Source organism: Xenopus tropicalis, chromosome 6 (genome assembly GCF_000004195.4).
Source record: "Xenopus tropicalis strain Nigerian chromosome 6, UCB_Xtro_10.0, whole genome shotgun sequence".
Taxonomy (NCBI): domain Eukaryota; kingdom Metazoa; phylum Chordata; class Amphibia; order Anura; family Pipidae; genus Xenopus; species Xenopus tropicalis.
The window spans coordinates 109,477,367-109,496,864 of record NC_030682.2 but is presented as its reverse complement, the minus strand read 5'-3'; the positions used below and the strand labels follow the sequence as shown (position 1 = coordinate 109,496,864).

Here is a 19,498-nt window from a genome sequence, read left to right as displayed (position 1 = left end):
ACCTTCCAGCAGGACAACGACCCTAAACATAAAGCCAGGGCAACAATGGAATGGTTTAAAACAAAACATATCCATGTGTTAGAATGGCCCAGTCAAAGTCCAGATCTAAATTCAATGGAGAATCTGTGGCAAGATCTGAAAACTGCTGTTCACAAACGCTGTCCATCTAATCTGACTGAGCTGGAGCTGTTTTGCAAAGAAGAATGGGCAAGGATTTCAGTCTGTAGATGTGCAAAGCTGGTAGAGACATACCCTAAAAGCCTGGTAGCTGTAATTGCAGCAAAAGGGGGTTCTACACAGTATTGACTCAGGGGGCTGAATAATTACGCACACCCCACTTTGCAGTTATTTATTTGTAAAAAATGTTTGGAATCATGTATGATTTTCCTTCCACTTCTCACGTGTACACCACTTTGTATTGGCCTTTCATGTGGAATTCCAATAAAATTGATTCATGTTTGTGGCTGTAATGTGACAAAATGTGGAAAAGTTCAAGGGGGCCAAATACTTTTGCAAGCCACTGTATCCCTATAACAATACTGGAAGCTGCCAATCAACAACAACAGAAGGCATGGCAGATATAGGAAGCAGATACTACTATCATACCTTTATGACTAGACAAACCTGATAAGGGCTGACCACAGGTGCCAAATGGGCCTGAAATGTACTTCTTCTGTCGGTTATTGTTTCTCCATGTATTATTGGAGGTATTTCTTCAACTAGCAAACAAAAAGGAAAATTAAATGTAATTAATGGTACTGCAGCCACAATGCCTTTCTGTTGCAGTGTATTCCTGAAGTCTTGTAGAGTTTTTCTGGCAGTTACTTACAGATGTTAATATAGCATGCTAGTTTCTGAAAAGAAATGTAAGGAGCTAGATGGCCTTGCCTCTATGTCACAAAGGGGAATCAATCAGAAGCAGCTTCTGTTAAGTCACACCATAAACAGTAAATGTGTCAGAATTTTTTCCTAAATTAGAAGGAATAAAGGGAGAAGTTATTATTTCAATTGGAGATATACTGTATATTTAAAGGACAAGGAAAGGCAAAGTCTCTTGGGGGTGCCAAAATTTTAGGCACCCCCAAGTGACTTTAATCGCTTACCTTGTACCCCGGGCTGGTGTTCCTGTTAGGAGAAAACGGCACCAGCCTTCTGCCTTCGTTTTACAACGAATAAATGACTGGCGCATGCGCAGTAGAGTGAAAAGCCGACTTCTCTGTTAAAGTTCAGCTTTTCACTCTACTGCACATGCGCGCGCTAGCAAAGCAGGAAACGCTGCAGGTACCCCGGGCTGGTGATGTTCTCTCTGAGCAGGGGCACCAGCCCGGGGTAAAAGGTAGGTGATTAAAGTCAAGTGCCAAAATGTTAGGCACCCGCAAGTGAATTTGCCTTTCCTTCTCCTTTAATGGATAGCAAATATGTTCAGAAATTGTGAGGCTGGCCCAATAGGAGCATTCCTGCCATGAACAGTTACTTGGATTTACATAAACTTTGACATTTATTTTTCAGAGGTTCAGCTCTGTCAGTGTAGGAGAGTGCAGGAGTACATGCAGAATAGCATGAATCATTCCTGCATCGGGAAGGGCCAGACATTTGAGTGGGGGTGCCTAGCCAAAAGGCCAATTCTAGTAAGATTTAGGGTTTTTAGCTGTCCTGGGTACTCTTGAAGTAATAGTATTATAACTACAAGAGATTATTATATAATATAGTATGGTACTAAACAAGGGTTGGACCAAATAAAGGGACAAGAATCGAGAAACTAAACATCCTGTTATACTGTATTTACTGAGGCACGGCAATACACAGGTTTAACTGTCACATACAGAAATTAGTATAATCATGTACCTCCTGATGAATCATTAAGTCCAAAAAGCATTGAGTTTTTAAATGACTCATTTAGTTCCTCAGCTGGGATTTCACAATCATCATCCACATCGGTTTCCTCTGATGTACTTTTTAAACAGGGTCCTGCTTTCAGAACAGAGTTAAGAAAGTTTTAGAACTATACCTTTAAGAACTCTCACGAGCCGACTTCTGTCCCAAACCCCTAACAGGTGCTGCCAGGTTGGGGTGAAGCACAGAATTAATGACATGGTGTAACCTAACCAGGCCCCCATGCAAAAACATGTTCAATGCCCCCAGCCACTACTGCTATGGAGTACCAACCCTAACCAACCCTCATGTAAATTCATCGTCAGCATTTCAAAAGACTATATTTATGAGAGATATGTGCTCAAAGCATTTTTGCAGGCAGGGCAGATGGTGTGTGCAGAGTGGGAATGTAGTTAGTAACTAGCCTGAAAACCCCTCTTCTTGGGGGGTCCCCCTTGGTTGTGAAGTCAGCTGTATAATAGTTATGGCAATGATGACAATATACAGACAATATAAGAGTAGAATGTGAACATTTACCGAATAAACTCTGCCTTACTATTCCCCCACTTTGCCTTCACTCTCACACCACCATTACACTCACTGCTTCTTTACTTAGCTACACCCTTATGGCTAGATTTCACTTGTGCCCTAAACCAGACTATCCCTTCCTTTCAAAAATGTTTACTGGAGCAATGTATTACTCAGGTTCCAAACAACATAAAAAACATATTTTTGACAAAAAGTATTGTTAGGTAATATGTTTCAATGCGCAGTCCTGTAATAATCAGTCACCTATACCAGCAGTATGAGGGCCCCCTAAACAAAAATCCTGCTTTGAAAGAAATAATTGCACCTCTGCACCCACTTTCTGGCATTTTCCAGTCTGGGCCTGAGGCACTGCATTCACCAGTTAGTGCTCACATGGGCAAACTTCACGTGTGGGTTTCATGTGGACATGTGTGGTTTATCTGCCAGCAGAGGAAGCACCATGTGTGACATTAACCTAGCTGTCTAGTGGGAGATAGTCTCATGTGACAGTATATGGATACACCACATACATGCTCAAAAAGTACCAAACACTTCTCCAGAAGTAATCACTGGAAGGGTGGATTTTCCATTTCATGATCTATAGGCTCTGTCCATCTATAACCAAATGTGTCCCTTCTGTATGGGCTGGCATAGATAGACTGATGGTGGGAATTAATATCTAATGGAACATGAGGATTGCTACAAATGGACAGTGCCTACAGATCATGAAATAGGAAAATGTCAAATACACATTTTTCAAACAGAGATCTTCAGGACAAATATGGACCATTTCATTCCTTTAATTTTGCCTTATATATAATTTGAGGAGAGACCTAACCCCCATTCCTATATGTATGTATTTTTAATGACATTGTGCTCCATCTATTCTCGCTAAAAGGTGAATTTCATGTGGGGGTGTTACTAAAAGCCTCCTTTTTATCATGTGACAGTATTCTTTAAAGGTGAATTAAAATTTAACTAAAGAAATAGAGCAGAAATGTTTCACATTATGTTTTGAGCTTGTGTACCAGCCCAAGGCAACCACAGCCCTTTAGCAGGGAAGATCTGTGGCCCCAAGATGCCCCAGTAGCTCCCCATCTTCTTTTCTGCTGATTCACTGCACATGCTCTGTGCTGCCGTCACTTACCGAGCATGTACTGTACTGTATATATGTACTGTACTGTATTTATGTATATATATATTATATACACACAGTATGTTGACCCCACCCATCCTTTGAAGTACTGGATCATAACTACGATAGAGATGCTGAACCATTAGGCTGGTGCAATAAGTATATATATATATATATATATATATATATATATATATATATATATAAAATATGGCCTTTAAATATCAACACTCTGATAATTGAAATCAAAGGCATATTCAGTGATTATAAAACTATAAGCCTATGATAAGTTCAGTATATAAGACAAACTGTAGAAGGAACTTCAAGCACACCGGACGATGGAGTCTGCTAAAAGACGGTCTTTATTTTTCCATTTAAAATCAAGGTGCCTGACGCGTTTCCTGCATGTGTGCACTTATAGGCATGATCAAGGTGCGTCAGGCACCTTGATTTTAAATGGAAAAATAAAGACCGTCTTTTAGCAGACTCCATCGTCCGGTGTGCTTGAAGTTCCTTCTACAGTTTGTAATCTCCCTTTCAGCTACGGGTTCAGGGCCTTGAGCACCCGGAGCACTTCTGGACCTGGGTGAGCTATTTAAATTTTGACTTGCTGATTCCTTTCTATTGGTTTGGGATTGAATATTTTAGCGACAGGCTCGGGGTTTATGCACCCGAGCCTCTACGATTGACTGGTATGCTTTGTATCATCATCCCAATTTATACTTTATAATTTATTATCCTACTTTGGATTTGATTTATTCTTTGGGCTTATATTCTTTTGGACACATTCAGTATAGAAGACAACCTGGATCCGAAGTCTGTGATTTCCCCAGCAGAAATTCCCTTATTTTTTCCACCCATTGATAAAGGATGTTCTCCCCAAGGTTCTGTCTGCAAGAAACAGCAAAGTATGTTATGACAGCTAGCTACACAAATATGACACAAAAATACTATAAAAACTTCACATAATTCAAATGATCTGATTGTTCAGACTGAAAACAAGTTCCCTTGTGTTTTAATAAAGAGCAATATAAAAGACTTGCATTTTTTCCTTTATTTTTAAAGGGTCAGTATATAGAAGAATGTTTAATTTTAAGTGCACCGCTCTGAAGCAGCAGGATCAGATGTCGGGCATTCCATATGATCTTGCAGGAGCTTCGAACAGAGAGTTATGGTTAGATAACTGGGGCGAACCAGAGACCTTCCTCGCACACCCTTAGCTCTCCAACTCAAATTATGCGCCCGGTGCACACTGCTCCAAAAATCCAAAGTAAAGCATGCTTGATAAAGAGGTAATTTTCGACCCAAAATGTTGCACTACCGCAATAAAGTTTGAATTAAAGGGCTTGTCCCTATTGCAGCTCTGAGTGCCATTGCATTAGTGTTTACTTTAGATAACTGGGGCAACAGAAACAGGCAACTGTATTACACCACATGTATCCAACAACGCAGATGGTAACTATAACAACCTATAGTATCCCTCATTGCATTCTCATGAGATCTCTGAGCATAATACTGCAATGGAACAAGCAAGTGCTTTATAAATACTTGTTATTAAAGGGGACCTGTCACCCAGACATAAAAAGCTGCCTAATAAAAGTCCTTTTCAAATTAAACAAGAAACCCAAATTTGTTTGTGAAGATTCCCCATTCATCCAGGTCATGGTATTTCTGTAGTAATAAATCAGATCACCTGGACTTCCTGTGTTTTTTCTTGAAGACGTTTCACCAATCATCCGACTGGCTTTCTCAATTCAGAATTACTTGTACAAAGATCTTCCTGGAATAAATACCCTGGAATGTTGCTCCAATCAGCATAATCTGTATAATAACCTGCATGGGGTCAGGGATCTCATTTAGATTGGAGCAACATTCCAGGGTATTTATTCCAGGAAGATCTATGTATAAGTCATTCTGAATTGAGAAAGCCGGTTGGATGACTGACAAAACGTCTTCAAAAAATAAACACAGAAAGTCCAGTTGATTTGACTTATTACTACAGAATTACCTGGATGCTTCATGGTTGGTAAAGGGCTCTTAGTCATTACAAAAACAAAAGCATGTTACGTAGTTAAAGTTGGGTTAAATAAAGACCAAAGCCCATCAAGTTCAGCACTTCCAAGCAAACCCCAACATACATACACCCAATCTCAACATCAATACTAACTGATGATTTCAGTATCACAATAGCCTTGAATATTATGCTTGGAAATTATAGTTTTGCAAAATTTACTCGCTAATTACCTGTTTGGTTTATAGCTGGTAAAGGGCTTCTAGTCATTACAAAAACAAAAGCATAGGGCAAGCTATGATCAGATTCATGGAGTAGAAATAACCAAGATACAGGTCTGGGGAAAAAGTGAATTCAGTGATACTATGGGGCTGATTTACTAATCCACGAATCCGAATCCCGAATGGGAAAAAATCAGATTGGAAACGAACATTTTGCGATTTTTTTTTATTTTTTGTGATTTTTTTCGTCGCCGTTACGACTTGCGCGAATTGTCGCGACTTTTTCATAGCCGTTACGACTTGTGCGAATTGTCTCAACTTTTTCGTATTCAGCGCTATTAAACGGCGGGCAAACCTTTGCGATTTTTTCGCGACGGCTACGAAAAAGTCGCGACAATTCGCGCAAGTCGTAACAGCTACGAAAAAGTTGCGTCAATTTACGAAAAAGTCGCGATGGCGACGAAAAAAATCGCAAAATACCGATCATTACAAAAAAATTGCATTCGGACACTTTCGATCCGTTCATGGATTAAAATCGGCCCCTAGGAGACATGACATCCGTCACAGATGGCTTGGTCAAAACCAGATGCAGGTGGAAATAGCAGCTGACTAAGCCTATATATATATTCAAAGGTAAGTCATTAAGCAAATTCTTAAATCCCAAAAGCTAACAAGAAACAAAAATAAACATCATCCAGGAGCGATAAATGAAAAGCGCCAGCTTTATAAATGCCGAATGAATATTACTGCCGACACAAGGGCTTCACAATGTGGGTATGAATAACATAATACTTACAAATAGATTTCTTCCAAGTTGTTGGCCAATGTCAAACGATCTTCTCCCCTAAGCCAAGGGGCACTGAAAGAAAAGTTCAGTGTATTATGTCAAAAATGAAAGTTTCCAGAAAACCTTCCTCCATTACTGATTTTAAGGGAAATATCTTGTTAGTGCAATGTGCTAGTGTTTAGCTGGATATATTTTTTCCACATCCATATAAAAGAAATATTGTACATTTGGAGGAAAACATGAGATTTACTTAAAAATGAGAGAACAAGTCATACAAAACCCTAACTATGTGTTCCAAGCTGCTGATTTACTGGAAGTTCCTGACAAATGGAACATTGTGTGATATGGATCTGCTTGAAAAATGAAGTTAGTGAGCACATTACAAGACATTTTTTTTTTTTTAGAAAATGTCTTTTTCAATCAACTGCAGCAGGTTGGTCATAATAACCTGTAAGAATAAATTCATTATATCAGCAGACTAAAATTATAAAAAAAAAAAGGTAGGGAGGCCAGACCACTTGATAATTCAGGGACACATCTAATAAATGCATGTTGCAGGGCTGATTCCATTTACATTTAACTGCAATCAGCTGGATTTTCTAGACATGCTCCTGAATTTTCAAATGATCCGGTCACCCTACCTTATGGGTCATTTGCAAATGGTAAGTCAGTGTGCAAAGTACAAAAAATGAGCTCAATCTAATTTTAGTTTTCCTTTCTTATTTAAAGAACTGCTATAGATCTCTGCTCCGAGCACATAAATCTGCTTCTGACCCCATGAATGCAGCACTAAATTAGGCAAACAAAAAGTTATATATTAATTTAACTATTACTACATCCTAGTGGAAAAAATCTTAGGAAAGAACTCTGTGGCAGATAAAGTAAAAAAAAAAAAAAAAAGGTATGGCTACAAACACAATACCTAAGTGATATATTAGCCCGGGTGTCCAGACCCCGGGCTCGTCGCTACATGTGTCCACAAGTGATCTGCAACAGTAAGGGACTCACCGCAGTCGATGTGTGGTTCGGGTGCTCCAAGCCCCGGACCCGTAGCCCAAGGGAACTGATCCAATTCCAATCGTATACAGCTTAAAGCACACACCGGATCGCCGTGAGATGTTTAAAAGCTTACAATCTTTATTTGTATCTTTAAAAGCAGAATGCCTTTAAATGCCTAGGCCTAATGCCTAGGCATTCTGCTTTTAAAGATACAAATAAAGATTGTAAGCTTTTAAACATCTCATGGCAATCCGGTGTGTGCTTTAAGCTGTATACGATTGGACATGAATGCAGCACTGCCTGTTTTTGGTAATGTGCAGGGGGAGACAGGTAGACAGTCATTTCACTTCATAAAAGTGCTCTGTGAATCAGCACTAAGGGGCACAATTTTGCACCCCTCAGCGCAATATATAACTAAGTAGCTGGCATTTCCACTTACACCAGCACTATTTCAAAGCTGTTTCCTAGCATGGAAATATCAGAATCCCGCCAGCAATCTGACATAGATCCTATGTGCACAGCCCATGACAAATTTTGATTATAGTTTTACTTAACACCATCACTAAATTTATTTTTGTACCACATGTTATTGTCTGGTCATTTCAAAACTTACTTTAATTGATAAAGAGGAGGAGAGGAAGCTGGATATTCTGCTGGAAGAATAACCTGCAGCAACAACATAACATAAAAGATGAAATGTACATAAAACAGTAAGTTTAAGCCTATAATACATGTATTTCTATGTAAGAATAAAGATTTGGGACACTGCACATAAGAAAAAATAAGAATATAAGAAGTGTGCAATGAAACAGCAGACAAATTGCCTTTATCCAACCAGCACTGTGGTGGTGTTTCATATATTAATCCAATATTTATTTGCAGCAAGATTCTGCATGAGGAATTAGGTGCCCTTTGCCTTGTCTCAAGGGACTCAGTGGCAACTTCAACTATATAATTGCTAGTTTTGGAAAAACAAAGTAGTGGCACCGCCATTGGTAAAGTAGCACCGGGGCCCCAATAATAAGAGGCCCCTTTGAGTACCCTGGCTCAGTCAACTCTATAGACTTCTTTTTTTTACATTTATCTGAGGTGTGTCTGGACCAGAACCTTAAAGAGCAATAAAGGGGTAAGTGCTCCCCACACTTCAAGAACTGTCAATATACTGTACCACTTATGAAAATGTGAGCAACATACAAATAAACATTGGCTGTTTAACAGCGCTGTACCTGTAAGCACAGAGTCCATGTGGGTTTATTTGAAGAGTCAGAGACCGTAATACAAAAAATCCTTTCCGCTTCATCAATTACACACCACTCATCTCCATAGATTGAAGTAAGAGCTTCAACTTCATCGATCTCACAGAAACAAAAAATACAAAATATACTGTTACAATTTGCTGATGTGAGAACAGACAGGCTGCTATCTTTTATGGCCTCAAGAAAGAGTGAAGATGGTTGCTGCCCTATTATTAAAGGTAATTTAAAGTCAGAAATAAAATTAATGTAAAATTGCTGGAAATTAAAGTACATTTTCTGAACAGTTTCTATTCTAAGGCTTTTTAAATATATTAATATTTTTTATACTAGTTTGGGCTTTCCAGTGTTTCCTATAAGATACCACTCTGCATATTAGCAGGGAAGATCTGTGCCCCCAGTAGCTCCCCATCTCCTTTTCTGCTGATTCCCTGCACATGCTCTGTGCTGCTGTCACTTACTGAGCTTAGGGGCCTAATTACTATACAATATTCTGTATACAGAACATTAACTTAACAATACAAGACTGATTGGCAACTATTTTATAGGACAGTCCTATTATTTTGTAGTAAATACTTTCCCAAATCTTAGAGTGAACGTTAAAGCAAAAAAAAGGAAATGGCAGGCCAAGTCTCATGGGAATTTTGATTAGATCTAGGGTGAATGGATCTTTGAATTCTCCATCATGCCAGGGCAGTCACTCAATGTAATTGATTTACCCAAATTGGTGCCTTGCCCAATGCCCATTCCTCCCCTTCTGCAATTCCCTGTCCTCAAAACCTAAATCCTGTCCTGTTCTGATGTTGCTAAAAGTCTTCTGATTGGATGTCAACATCTGCATTTGGTTACAATACAAACCCTACAGGGCAGATTATTTTCCCAGGGTTACTGTTCCTTTAAATCACTCCTTTATGCGCTCTTACTGCATCTTCATGACAAGGGGACTCAATTTGCCCTTCGCCTTCAGCCATCCCTCTGAACCCCATTGTTACATACATTAATAAAACACCAGGAGCCGGAAATGGGTAAAAAGAGGCCACAGCATTTATTTACATTTTATCAAATAAATAGGACCCTGCCAGCCTCACCCCAAGGCAATATTCAAAGCCAGAATTCCATAAGAGATCGCTACTATGCTCTGCTGTTCCTTACTGAAGACTTGAGATCAGCACTATGTCATTATATCCACCACTGAGTATTAGGCTGCCTCTACCTACAGAGAGGATGGCCCCAAACTCTGCTACCAGCAGGAGCTGCATCTCCCACCATGAGAGAAGTTCAGCAGCCCTGCTGCCGGTCCTGAACCTGCAGTGCCTCGATGATAGGAAATCCAAGCAGGCTGTCACCTAGCACAAGCAGTAGTAGCGTCTGTATCAATCAACCCACCGTGCAATCAAAGGAGAGAAGCTCCTTTCTCCCTCTTCTAAAATTTCCTGTGCAGTACTCTGGCATGGTCCTACTGCCACAACGAGCCCAACTGAAAACCTTCAGTTGGGTTCGTCCCCACCATAAATTTATAACTATGTTATAAAACATTTCTTTTTGTATCACACATACTGTACCACAGGATAGAATAAAATTGGCCATTAGCTCTATGGTATAAATATATATAATTTTTTTTTTAAATATCTTATGTATGCAAAATATAAATAAATACTTTCCTTTATTGAAATACCTTTAAATCTATGACCGTGTGCAATTACCAACTTGGCCAGCTATGGATGTATATTTTTGGACACGTTACAGCAAGGCAAAACTTCCCACTAGGATGCCTGGCATATCAGCCCAAATAGTTCTCAGCTAGAGGACTTGATGAGCACAAAAAACAAAACCACTGGAGCATTCTATTGGCCAAGAGACTAAAAATTTGTAGCATTATTTTGCTGCAAATTACCATGTATTCTGCCCATGTGGTAGACTAGGATGCAAACACAGCTTTTCAAAGGCAATCTGATTCCATCCTGGATACCAAACTTGCACTTCTATTAATAACAATGGAGCACAAGTCAACCAACCACTTACCATGCCCTCCAGCTGTACACGCCTAGCTCAGAGATTAAGATCAACCAACCACTTACCAGGCTGCTCCCATAGCTGCCTGTCCTCTCTGTGGAGATCTCCCTCCGGCTGTACTTGCCTAGCTCAGAGGGTAAGGTCATCCAACCACTTTGCCATACTGGTCCAGTAGCTGCCCATCCATACTGTAAAGACCCAGCTCAGAGACCCCAGCTCTGAGGGTAAGGCCAACCAACCACTCTACCATGCTGCTTCCATAGCAGCTCTTCAACACATGTGGAGACCCAGCTCAGAGACCCCAGCTCTGAGGGTAAGGCCAACCCCCACTCCCCCATGCTGCTTCCATAGCAGCCCTTCCACACATGTGGAGACCCAGCTCAGAGACCCAAGCTCTGAGGGTAAGGCCAACCAACCACTCCACCATGCTGCTTCCATAGAAGCCCTTCCACGTTGTGGATGCCCAGCTTCGAGGAAAAGGTCAAACTGCTCCTGTTGCTGCTCCCGTACACTTGCTGTTTCCGTAACTCTACCCCAGCTCTGAGGGTAAGGCCAACCAACCACTCCACCATGCTGCTTCCGTAGCACCTGTTCCACACATGTGGAGACCCAGCTCAGAGATCCCAGCTCCGAGGGTAAGGCCAAACTGCTCCTGTTGCTGCTCCTGTACACTCGCTGCTCCTGTACATACTACCGCAGCTCTGAGGGTAAGGCCAACCAACCACTCCACCATGCTGCTTCCATAGCAGCCCTTCCACGTTGTGGATGCCCAGCTTTGAGGGTAAGGCCAAACTGCTCCTGTTGCTGCTCCCGTACACACTACTGTGCTTTTTTCCACAGCCCATCCCTTTGTGCAGAGACCTCCATCCAACCTTGCAAGCCTAGCTCATAAGGGCCCAGCTCAGGGAAAAGGCTAACCAACCACTTTTTCTTAGGCTTTGATATTATAGTCACTGTAGTGACAACTAGCCACAGAAAGAAATAATAACCTTGTCGAGAATGGGGGCTATTAGTTTCTTGCCTGCTTGTATGCTTACTCCTTGATCGCCCTCCCCCCCAGGTGATCAAATCATATACTGACAATGGGGAACTGATTTCTGCCCAGAAAATTTAAAAAAAATAAGTTCTATGAATTAAAGGCTAGCATTGTGCCAGGAAGCTAAGTGATCAGCTTAAAAATACATATATATATATATATATATATATATATATATATATATATATATATATATATATATATATATATAGAAACAAACAGTTCAAAAAGCAGCACACCAAGAGTTAGGAACGCTACCTGGGTGCCTGAACAGAGAAATAAGTGTATAATAAAGCAGAGAGGAACGGCACTCACAGGCAATTTTTCACACTGGAATCATCACAAGGCATCATAGTCAGTGAGGTTCTTTATTAGTCCAACGTTTCAGTTCCTACAGGAACTTTCATCAGGGACAACAAAATTGCATTGCACATTTGAACGCTATTTAAACTAAAAATGGCGCCAAAAGCAGGTTGCTAAGCAACCACAACCAACAAATAAACGAACAACTTGGTGTGGGAGTAAAACACATATAACATAAAAGAGACAAAACAGTGTAGGGTCTCATGTGCGAGGTACAAACAGCGAGGGAACACAGGAATACATTAGTAAAAATCGGAGCGATCTCCTGAGCGCTATAGTAGTAGCGCTAAAACTTACCCAACACTATGCCAGCGCCAGACCCAGGTACCCCTTGCGAGCCACACACTTTTTGCCGTTGGACCGGGATGTCACTGTGGGAGAGGGGAGCGCTCCCCTTGCCTTACCCAAGTATGCCGCTACCTGTCACAACATGCGATCAGCTTGCAAATAGGTTGCTAGGCAACCCGCCAGTGGTGAGCGGACCCAGGCGGTCCCTATGTTGCGGCGGTACACCAGTTCCAAGGTTCTCGGGGGACAGCAATAGTCGCTTTTATATTCTAGCCCAGGGCAGAACTGAGAAGGCGGTCCCTGTCAGGGGATCAGCCGTCTCTGTATGCCCTATCAAAGGCTGTAAGGATCTCCCCTGGTTCGGACCCCCAAAGGGGGGTGTGTTCAATGGTGTCGCCATTTACATAACTCACATGGGGGTTGGAGCTAGTAACAGAGGCATTACCCTGCGCAGGGTAGTAAGAGACAAAAACAGACAGACAGGCAGGTTGCGGATCCAGGGGTGTAGTAAAATATCCCCACGCGGGGTACCTTAGTTGCTCAGTGATTTGTCCAATAATATAGGGGGCACGCCTGCTACCCACCTAGTGTGTGCTCAGAGGACCACATATATGGCAAAAGTGCGAGAGGAGAAAGGAAGAGCTGTTAATGTACCCATTCCAATATACCCAGCAGGGCTGGAAAAATGTGTGAAACATTGTAACAGATATACGGATAATATGTATATAAGAAATGTAACAGTAAACCATTAGTCTGACAGTGCTGGGAACAGCACCAGCCGCTATAGTGGGAATGCAAAAGATCCAGCAGCAAAACCAACGACTTATGTAGTTCAAATAAAGCATCCCAGGGGTAGTGTCTCATTAAGGCCCCGTGGGGCCACGCAATCAAGTTTATGGATCCAGCGGGATTCACGACGGAGTAGGGCCAAATCTCTGTTACCCCCTCTAGATAGAGGAGGTTGGTAGTCTATGGCCATGCATTTAAAGGTTGGGAGAGTATGTCGCATGAGGAGGAAATGCCGTGCCACGGGTTGGTTAGATTCCCCTTCTTTAATGGCTTTACTGATGGCCGAACGATGGTTTCCAATTCTTTCTCTAAGGGTGGTCACCGTCTTACCCACATAGTATAAGCCACATGGACACGTAATGATATATATTACAAAAGTTGACAGGCAACCAAGTCTTGAGCGTATTTTTAGTCTCTTGCCCGTGTGGGGATGTGGGAAGTCAGCCCCAGTTAATAAGCATCTACAAGTTACACAGTCAGGACATTTATAACATCCAAGTTTCTGCAAAGAAGATAACCAGTTTTTTTGTTTGTTACCTGTACCTTTGAAGTCAGTTTTAACTAACAGGTCCCTTAGGCTGTTATTTCTTCTGTATCCCATCAACGGTTTAGGGGCCTGGTACAGCGACAGGGACTCATCTTGGTTAACCATGGGCCAGTTCCTACGGATGCTGTTGGATAAACTCTGTGAGTTGGAAGAAAAGGTAGTGGTAAAAATCAGTGGAGACGATTCCACATTTTGCTTCTGGGGTTTGTTGAGTAAGGTTTCCTGGTTATGTTCAAGGGCTCTTTCCAGCTGGGTTAGTAGGAGTTTTTCTGCGTACCCACGGTCCAGGAATCTATTAAACATTTCCTGGAGTTGTGTTTTGGCAGTATCCGTCGAGCTGTTATTCCTGATTACACGTAGAAATTGTGAGTATGGGATACCCCTGATGGTAGTAGGAGGATGGTCACTGGATGCATGAAGGATGGAATTGCGGTCAGTGGGTTTCCGAAATAATCTTGTGCCAAGTTTCAATTGGTCTTTAAAAATATTCAGATCTAGGAAATCAATGTTCTCCTTATGGGTATTCATAGTCAGTTTGATTGGACAATCAAGATTATTCAAATATTGGTGAAAAGCCAATAGTGATTCTTCACCTCCGGTCCAGATGAGAAACAAATCGTCTATGTAGCGAAAATACGCTAGAATGGACTTATGTAGGAGCGGAAGTAAGTAGGTAGACTCAAATTGTGCCATATATAGGTTGGCATATGATGGTGCCAAGGCACTGCCCATGGCGGTGCCTGAGATCTGGAGATAGAACTGATCCTCAAAACGAAAAAAATTTCTTGTTAGGGTAAGCTCAAGTAACTGAAACGTTGGACTAATAAAGAACCTCACTGACTATGATGCCTTGTGATGATTCCAGTGTGAAAAATTGCCTGTGAGTGCCGTTCCTCTCTGCTTTATATATATATATACATATATACACACAATAAACCTATGTCTACCCCCCCGCGCAAATGGAAGCTACAGTAAGCAGGCCTCTATGATATAATCTTGGGGTTGCTAATTTTATATAACTGCACAGATATGGTGAAATTGTATCTACCCCCCAATTGCAAGCTGAGTGCCCTGAAACTGCAAGCGACATTGTGCTAAGTGTATGGTATTTTCACAGGCGCTGTGGCTTTCTTATACAAACCTTTTTTAAGAGGGAATGCTTGCCAGTAATTTCCCACCATCCACCTTCATGGCATACCTGGCATGCCAGCCACCAAACCGCTAGGGGTTGGGTGGGCAAGTGTAACCAGGCAGCCAATTGTCAACACTCCTGCGGGACCCATGCCCATCAAGCAACTGCCTCGCTAACAGTCGGCTGCATCCCAGCTAAGCTACAATAGGCAGGCTCAGTTTTTTTATACTTACCATCGGTTTCTGGACTCCTACTAGACATACTAATAGAGGATTATACTACAGTATATGTAGGTTCTGTCTGCAGTAGCAGCAGATTGTCCGCATGACCTGAAATCTGTGACTCAATAAATTAGAGGTAAGGATCCTACTAAAGGCTGCTAAATCGAGAACTATCTATAGAAATACCATGCAATGTACAGACTTCTTAACTCTTTTACTGCCAACGACGTATGGGATACGTCGTGGCAGTAAAAGGGCTTAACTGCCAACGACGTGTCCCATACGTCGTTGGCATTTAAGCGCTACTCTCTGCAGCGAGAGCTTCTATCCATGACAGCCCCCCTGGGCAATGTGCCAGGGGGGCTGTCATGAGGGTCCTGTGAGCCGATGCTCGCAGGACCCTCCAGGAAGTAGCAGACGCGATCGCATCGTGTCTGCTGCTTCCTGCTTCCTCCTTCCCCCCCAGCGCCGGCCCAACTGAAGAGGAGCGATCGGGTCTTCAGGACAGGTAAGGACTTTTTTTTTTATTTTTGCATTTACACACTTATACATACACTTACATACATTTACACACACTTACAGCACACATTTTAGCATTTTTTTTTTAATTTTTCACACTTTTATACACTTATTTACACTCATATACACACTTACACACTATCACACAACTTTTACACATGTACACACATGTATAAACACTTTGGGTTTTTTTTTTGTTTTTTTTTTTTCTTTGTTTTTAGTTTCTTTTACCTAAAAACTGTTTATTTTGACAGCGTGACTATTGGATCAGATATTCTGACCACAAATTACACTGTCATGTGACTTATTTTATTGTTTCACTGATTTGCACAATTTTTGTGGTTTTATCACATTTTATCCCTGTATAAGTGTTCCTGATCTGTTTTTAGCGTAGCTTTGCCAGGTGTAACTTTGGTGTACAAAAATAACTTTACCTATTTTGAATTCATCAGAATGTGTACTTTCCAAAAATATATGGTTTTCTGGGGGTCTCTGTATAGTTAGGGGGGTTACTGCACATAATACACTGTCAGGGGGCTCTGTGTGCAAAAGCTGAGTTGGCAGGCGAGAAATCCTTCTGCCCTATTTTTGTTTTGGGTTCATTACATACCGCAGACTTTGGTATATCTATGCATATTGGGCATCAAACTGTTCAGTAGACCTCTGGTGTTCCTATTTGGGGTGACTTGCCTTTGTACGTGTAGCCCACTTTAGAGAATGTGCTGCTACCTGCTGAGATCTAGTGGCGCTTACAGGGATCCTGAGCCCCGCTTACTATGGGGAACAGATGTTGCTGTACTATTTGGCGTGCCTCCACCCAGGATAGGGATAGCTTGAACTATAACTCCCCTCCTGAGAACTTGATATTGTACTTCTGCTTTGGGGACTCCCAGCACTCCTGGCACCTTGCCCCCTCCCTGGGGTAGTTGCTTACCCGGCAGTGTGGATCCTCCAGATAGTAAGACAATGCACTCTGGTATTATGCCAAACCAAGTGATTTCTTTATTTGCAGAATGAATGACAGATAGGCTTTGCAGGAGTTACAGAACACGTCAGGGAACACTCTTTTCCTTAGGGGACCCTCTCTCCTGGGATACCGTCAATACTCCAGCCAGATGACCCTCTTTTGGGATTCCCTCCGGTACTACACGCCAGAAGCCCCTCTCTAGGGCACTTCCCGGTACTCCCGCCAAGCGGACACCCCCTTGAGACCTCACCCCGGAATATCACCCGGCTATCCCCTGGATTAGGCAAATCACCTATTACTACCACTTGGTTCCCTGACTCCAGCAATCAGTGCTGGGAGATCTTAATCTCATTAAATCTCCTGTAGGGGCCAAGCTGCCCAGCTAAATAGCCTATCTACCACTCCTAGAGCGGTCTATAACCTTTAGCTCACTAACTACTCCTGGCCTGTAGCTGGCCTCTTGCCAGAGGGTCCCAGGCAGGAAGACCTGGCTGCACAGCCTTATATACTGTGTGCACCACCCTGTGGCCATAACCCTGAACTGCAGGGATACTCCCTTTCTTAACACAAAAAACAACTAGGACCACCCTTAGGTGTCCAATTCCCTAAGGCCACCCTCTAGTGCCTGTCAAAGGAGAACCCATCCTAGGGGCCCAATCTTGGAGATCCCTACATTCTCCCCCTTGACGAAAAATGTCACCTCCTGGCTGACATACCATATACCAACATTATACCTTTAACATCCACTTCAACAGCCCCTCCCAGGGTCTGCACAGGTACATTGGGTGACCTAGGAGAAAAAGTTAAACACAATAAACATTTCCCACAGTCTTTGTGTAAGTCCCCAAAAAGAGTCTCTGTCCCTTTAAGAAACTTCACACATACTCAAAAAACTGAAAAGATCAAAGTCTCCACCTCTCCTTGAGGGAGTCCATGTCCCAAGGCAATCAGTGCCCTGGGATACCTTCAACCAACAGGTTGGGCACTTGAATCAGTCCTCAGCTTGACTGACGGACCCTCCTGGGTCAACTTTGGGCCTGGCATCCTCCATGGCCAACACAAAAGAATTCCCCTCTGGGAATTTAAACAGGAGCAGTCCTTGCCTCCCAACCAGCCGGTTGGCTGTGGTGCAGGTAACCCTCACCCACCCCCACAGTCCCTTCTTGGGAAAGCACAAGTCCCTCCTGAGGGGTACACCAAAACGGTAGGTGCTACTTCCCCTTTAAACTCAGTCCCCAACAGGGATTAAGCATGCCCCTTGGGCCCTCACACCATGTAGGTGAATCTCACCTTGACATCCTCATATGATGCATAGTACTTGGGGTGAGGCTTTTCCACTCTGTCTCCATTTGGCAGGGTGACTTCTGTGCTGCAGTACCTGGGCTCAGGATTCTTTCTGTCGCAGCTGTGCATAGTGTGGCGCAAGATAGTGCACCCCCACAACCACTCTTTCTCCAGGGCCCTGACAAACCGCCAGGCTGCCATCCTTTTTGCTTGGGCAGGCTCCAAAATCTGCATACACTCTTTTACACAATACTTCTCTGTGGCTGACTCACGCTGCTCTAAGATGGCCACCGTGATGTCACACTCTCATTCGTGGCTCACAACGCTCTGCGCTGTTCCCAAGATGGCCGCGGTGATGTCACCGGCCGTAGTCACGCCCACTCACTTTGGCGCACTTTTCCAAGGATTCTGTAGGCTGCTCGCTCAAGGGGGCGGCACCCACCAATCACTAAGCACAGCCTCCCCCTCACAAACGTGGGCTTACACATGTGGTCCTGGCTCTGTTTGGCGCCCTTCCCTGCAATCCAATTGGCCCAGAGCCTCTCCTGCTCTATTTGGCGCCAAATATCCCTCGTGGACACGGATCAGGGGGCCCAAAATTTAACCCAGACGGAGGGCAGGCTTCTGTGATCACTCTAGGCCTCACCTCAGTTATTGGCCCTTCCTTCTTTACTGTTTCAGATCTCAGCAGTGCCTCCAAATGTAGCCCACTTTAGAGAATGTGCTGCTACCTGCTGAGATCTAGTGGCGCTTACAGGGATCCTGAGCCCCGCTTACTATGGGGAACAGATGTTGCTGTACTATTTGGCGTGCCTCCACCCAGGATAGGGATAGCTTGAACTATAACTCCCCTCCTGAGAACTTGATATTGTACTTCTGCTTTGGGGACTCCCAGCACTCCTGGCACCTTGCCCCCTCCCTGGGGTAGTTGCTTACCCGGCAGTGTGGATCCTCCAGATAGTAAGACAATGCACTCTGGTATTATGCCAAACCAAGTGATTTCTTTATTTGCAGAATGAATGACAGATAGGCTTTGCAGGAGTTACAGAACACGTCAGGGAACACTCTTTTCCTTAGGGGACCCTCTCTCCTGGGATACCGTCAATACTCCAGCCAGATGACCCTCTTTTGGGATTCCCTCCGGTACTACACGCCAGAAGCCCCTCTCTAGGGCACTTCCCGGTACTCCCGCCAAGCGGACACCCCCTTGAGACCTCACCCCGGAATATCACCCGGCTATCCCCTGGATTAGGCAAATCACCTATTACTACCACTTGGTTCCCTGACTCCAGCAATCAGTGCTGGGAGATCTTAATCTCATTAAATCTCCTGTAGGGGCCAAGCTGCCCAGCTAAATAGCCTATCTACCACTCCTAGAGCGGTCTATAACCTTTAGCTCACTAACTACTCCTGGCCTGTAGCTGGCCTCTTGCCAGAGGGTCCCAGGCAGGAAGACCTGGCTGCACAAGGCTGCACAGCCTTATATACTGTGTGCACCACCCTGTGGCCATAACCCTGAACTGCAGGGATACT

At 43.1% G+C, this 19,498-nt stretch overlaps 1 protein-coding gene across 4 annotated transcripts in view; it reads right to left on the bottom strand.

Moving 5' to 3' along the window:
• impact (impact RWD domain protein) overlaps nt 1–19,498 on the bottom strand; it is a 34,631-nt gene that overhangs the window by 4,885 nt on the left and 10,248 nt on the right. For 2 of the 4 annotated variants that reach the window (XM_031903342.1, XM_031903344.1), the window contains exons 2-7: nt 8,780–8,908; nt 8,167–8,219; nt 6,564–6,626; nt 4,341–4,426; nt 1,846–1,971; nt 625–719 (exon numbers count right to left, since the gene is read on the bottom strand). In XM_031903342.1, coding sequence (XP_031759202.1) covers nt 625–719; nt 1,846–1,971; nt 4,341–4,426; nt 6,564–6,626; nt 8,167–8,219; nt 8,780–8,908 — 552 coding nt within the window. 4 annotated transcript variants of the gene reach the window in all.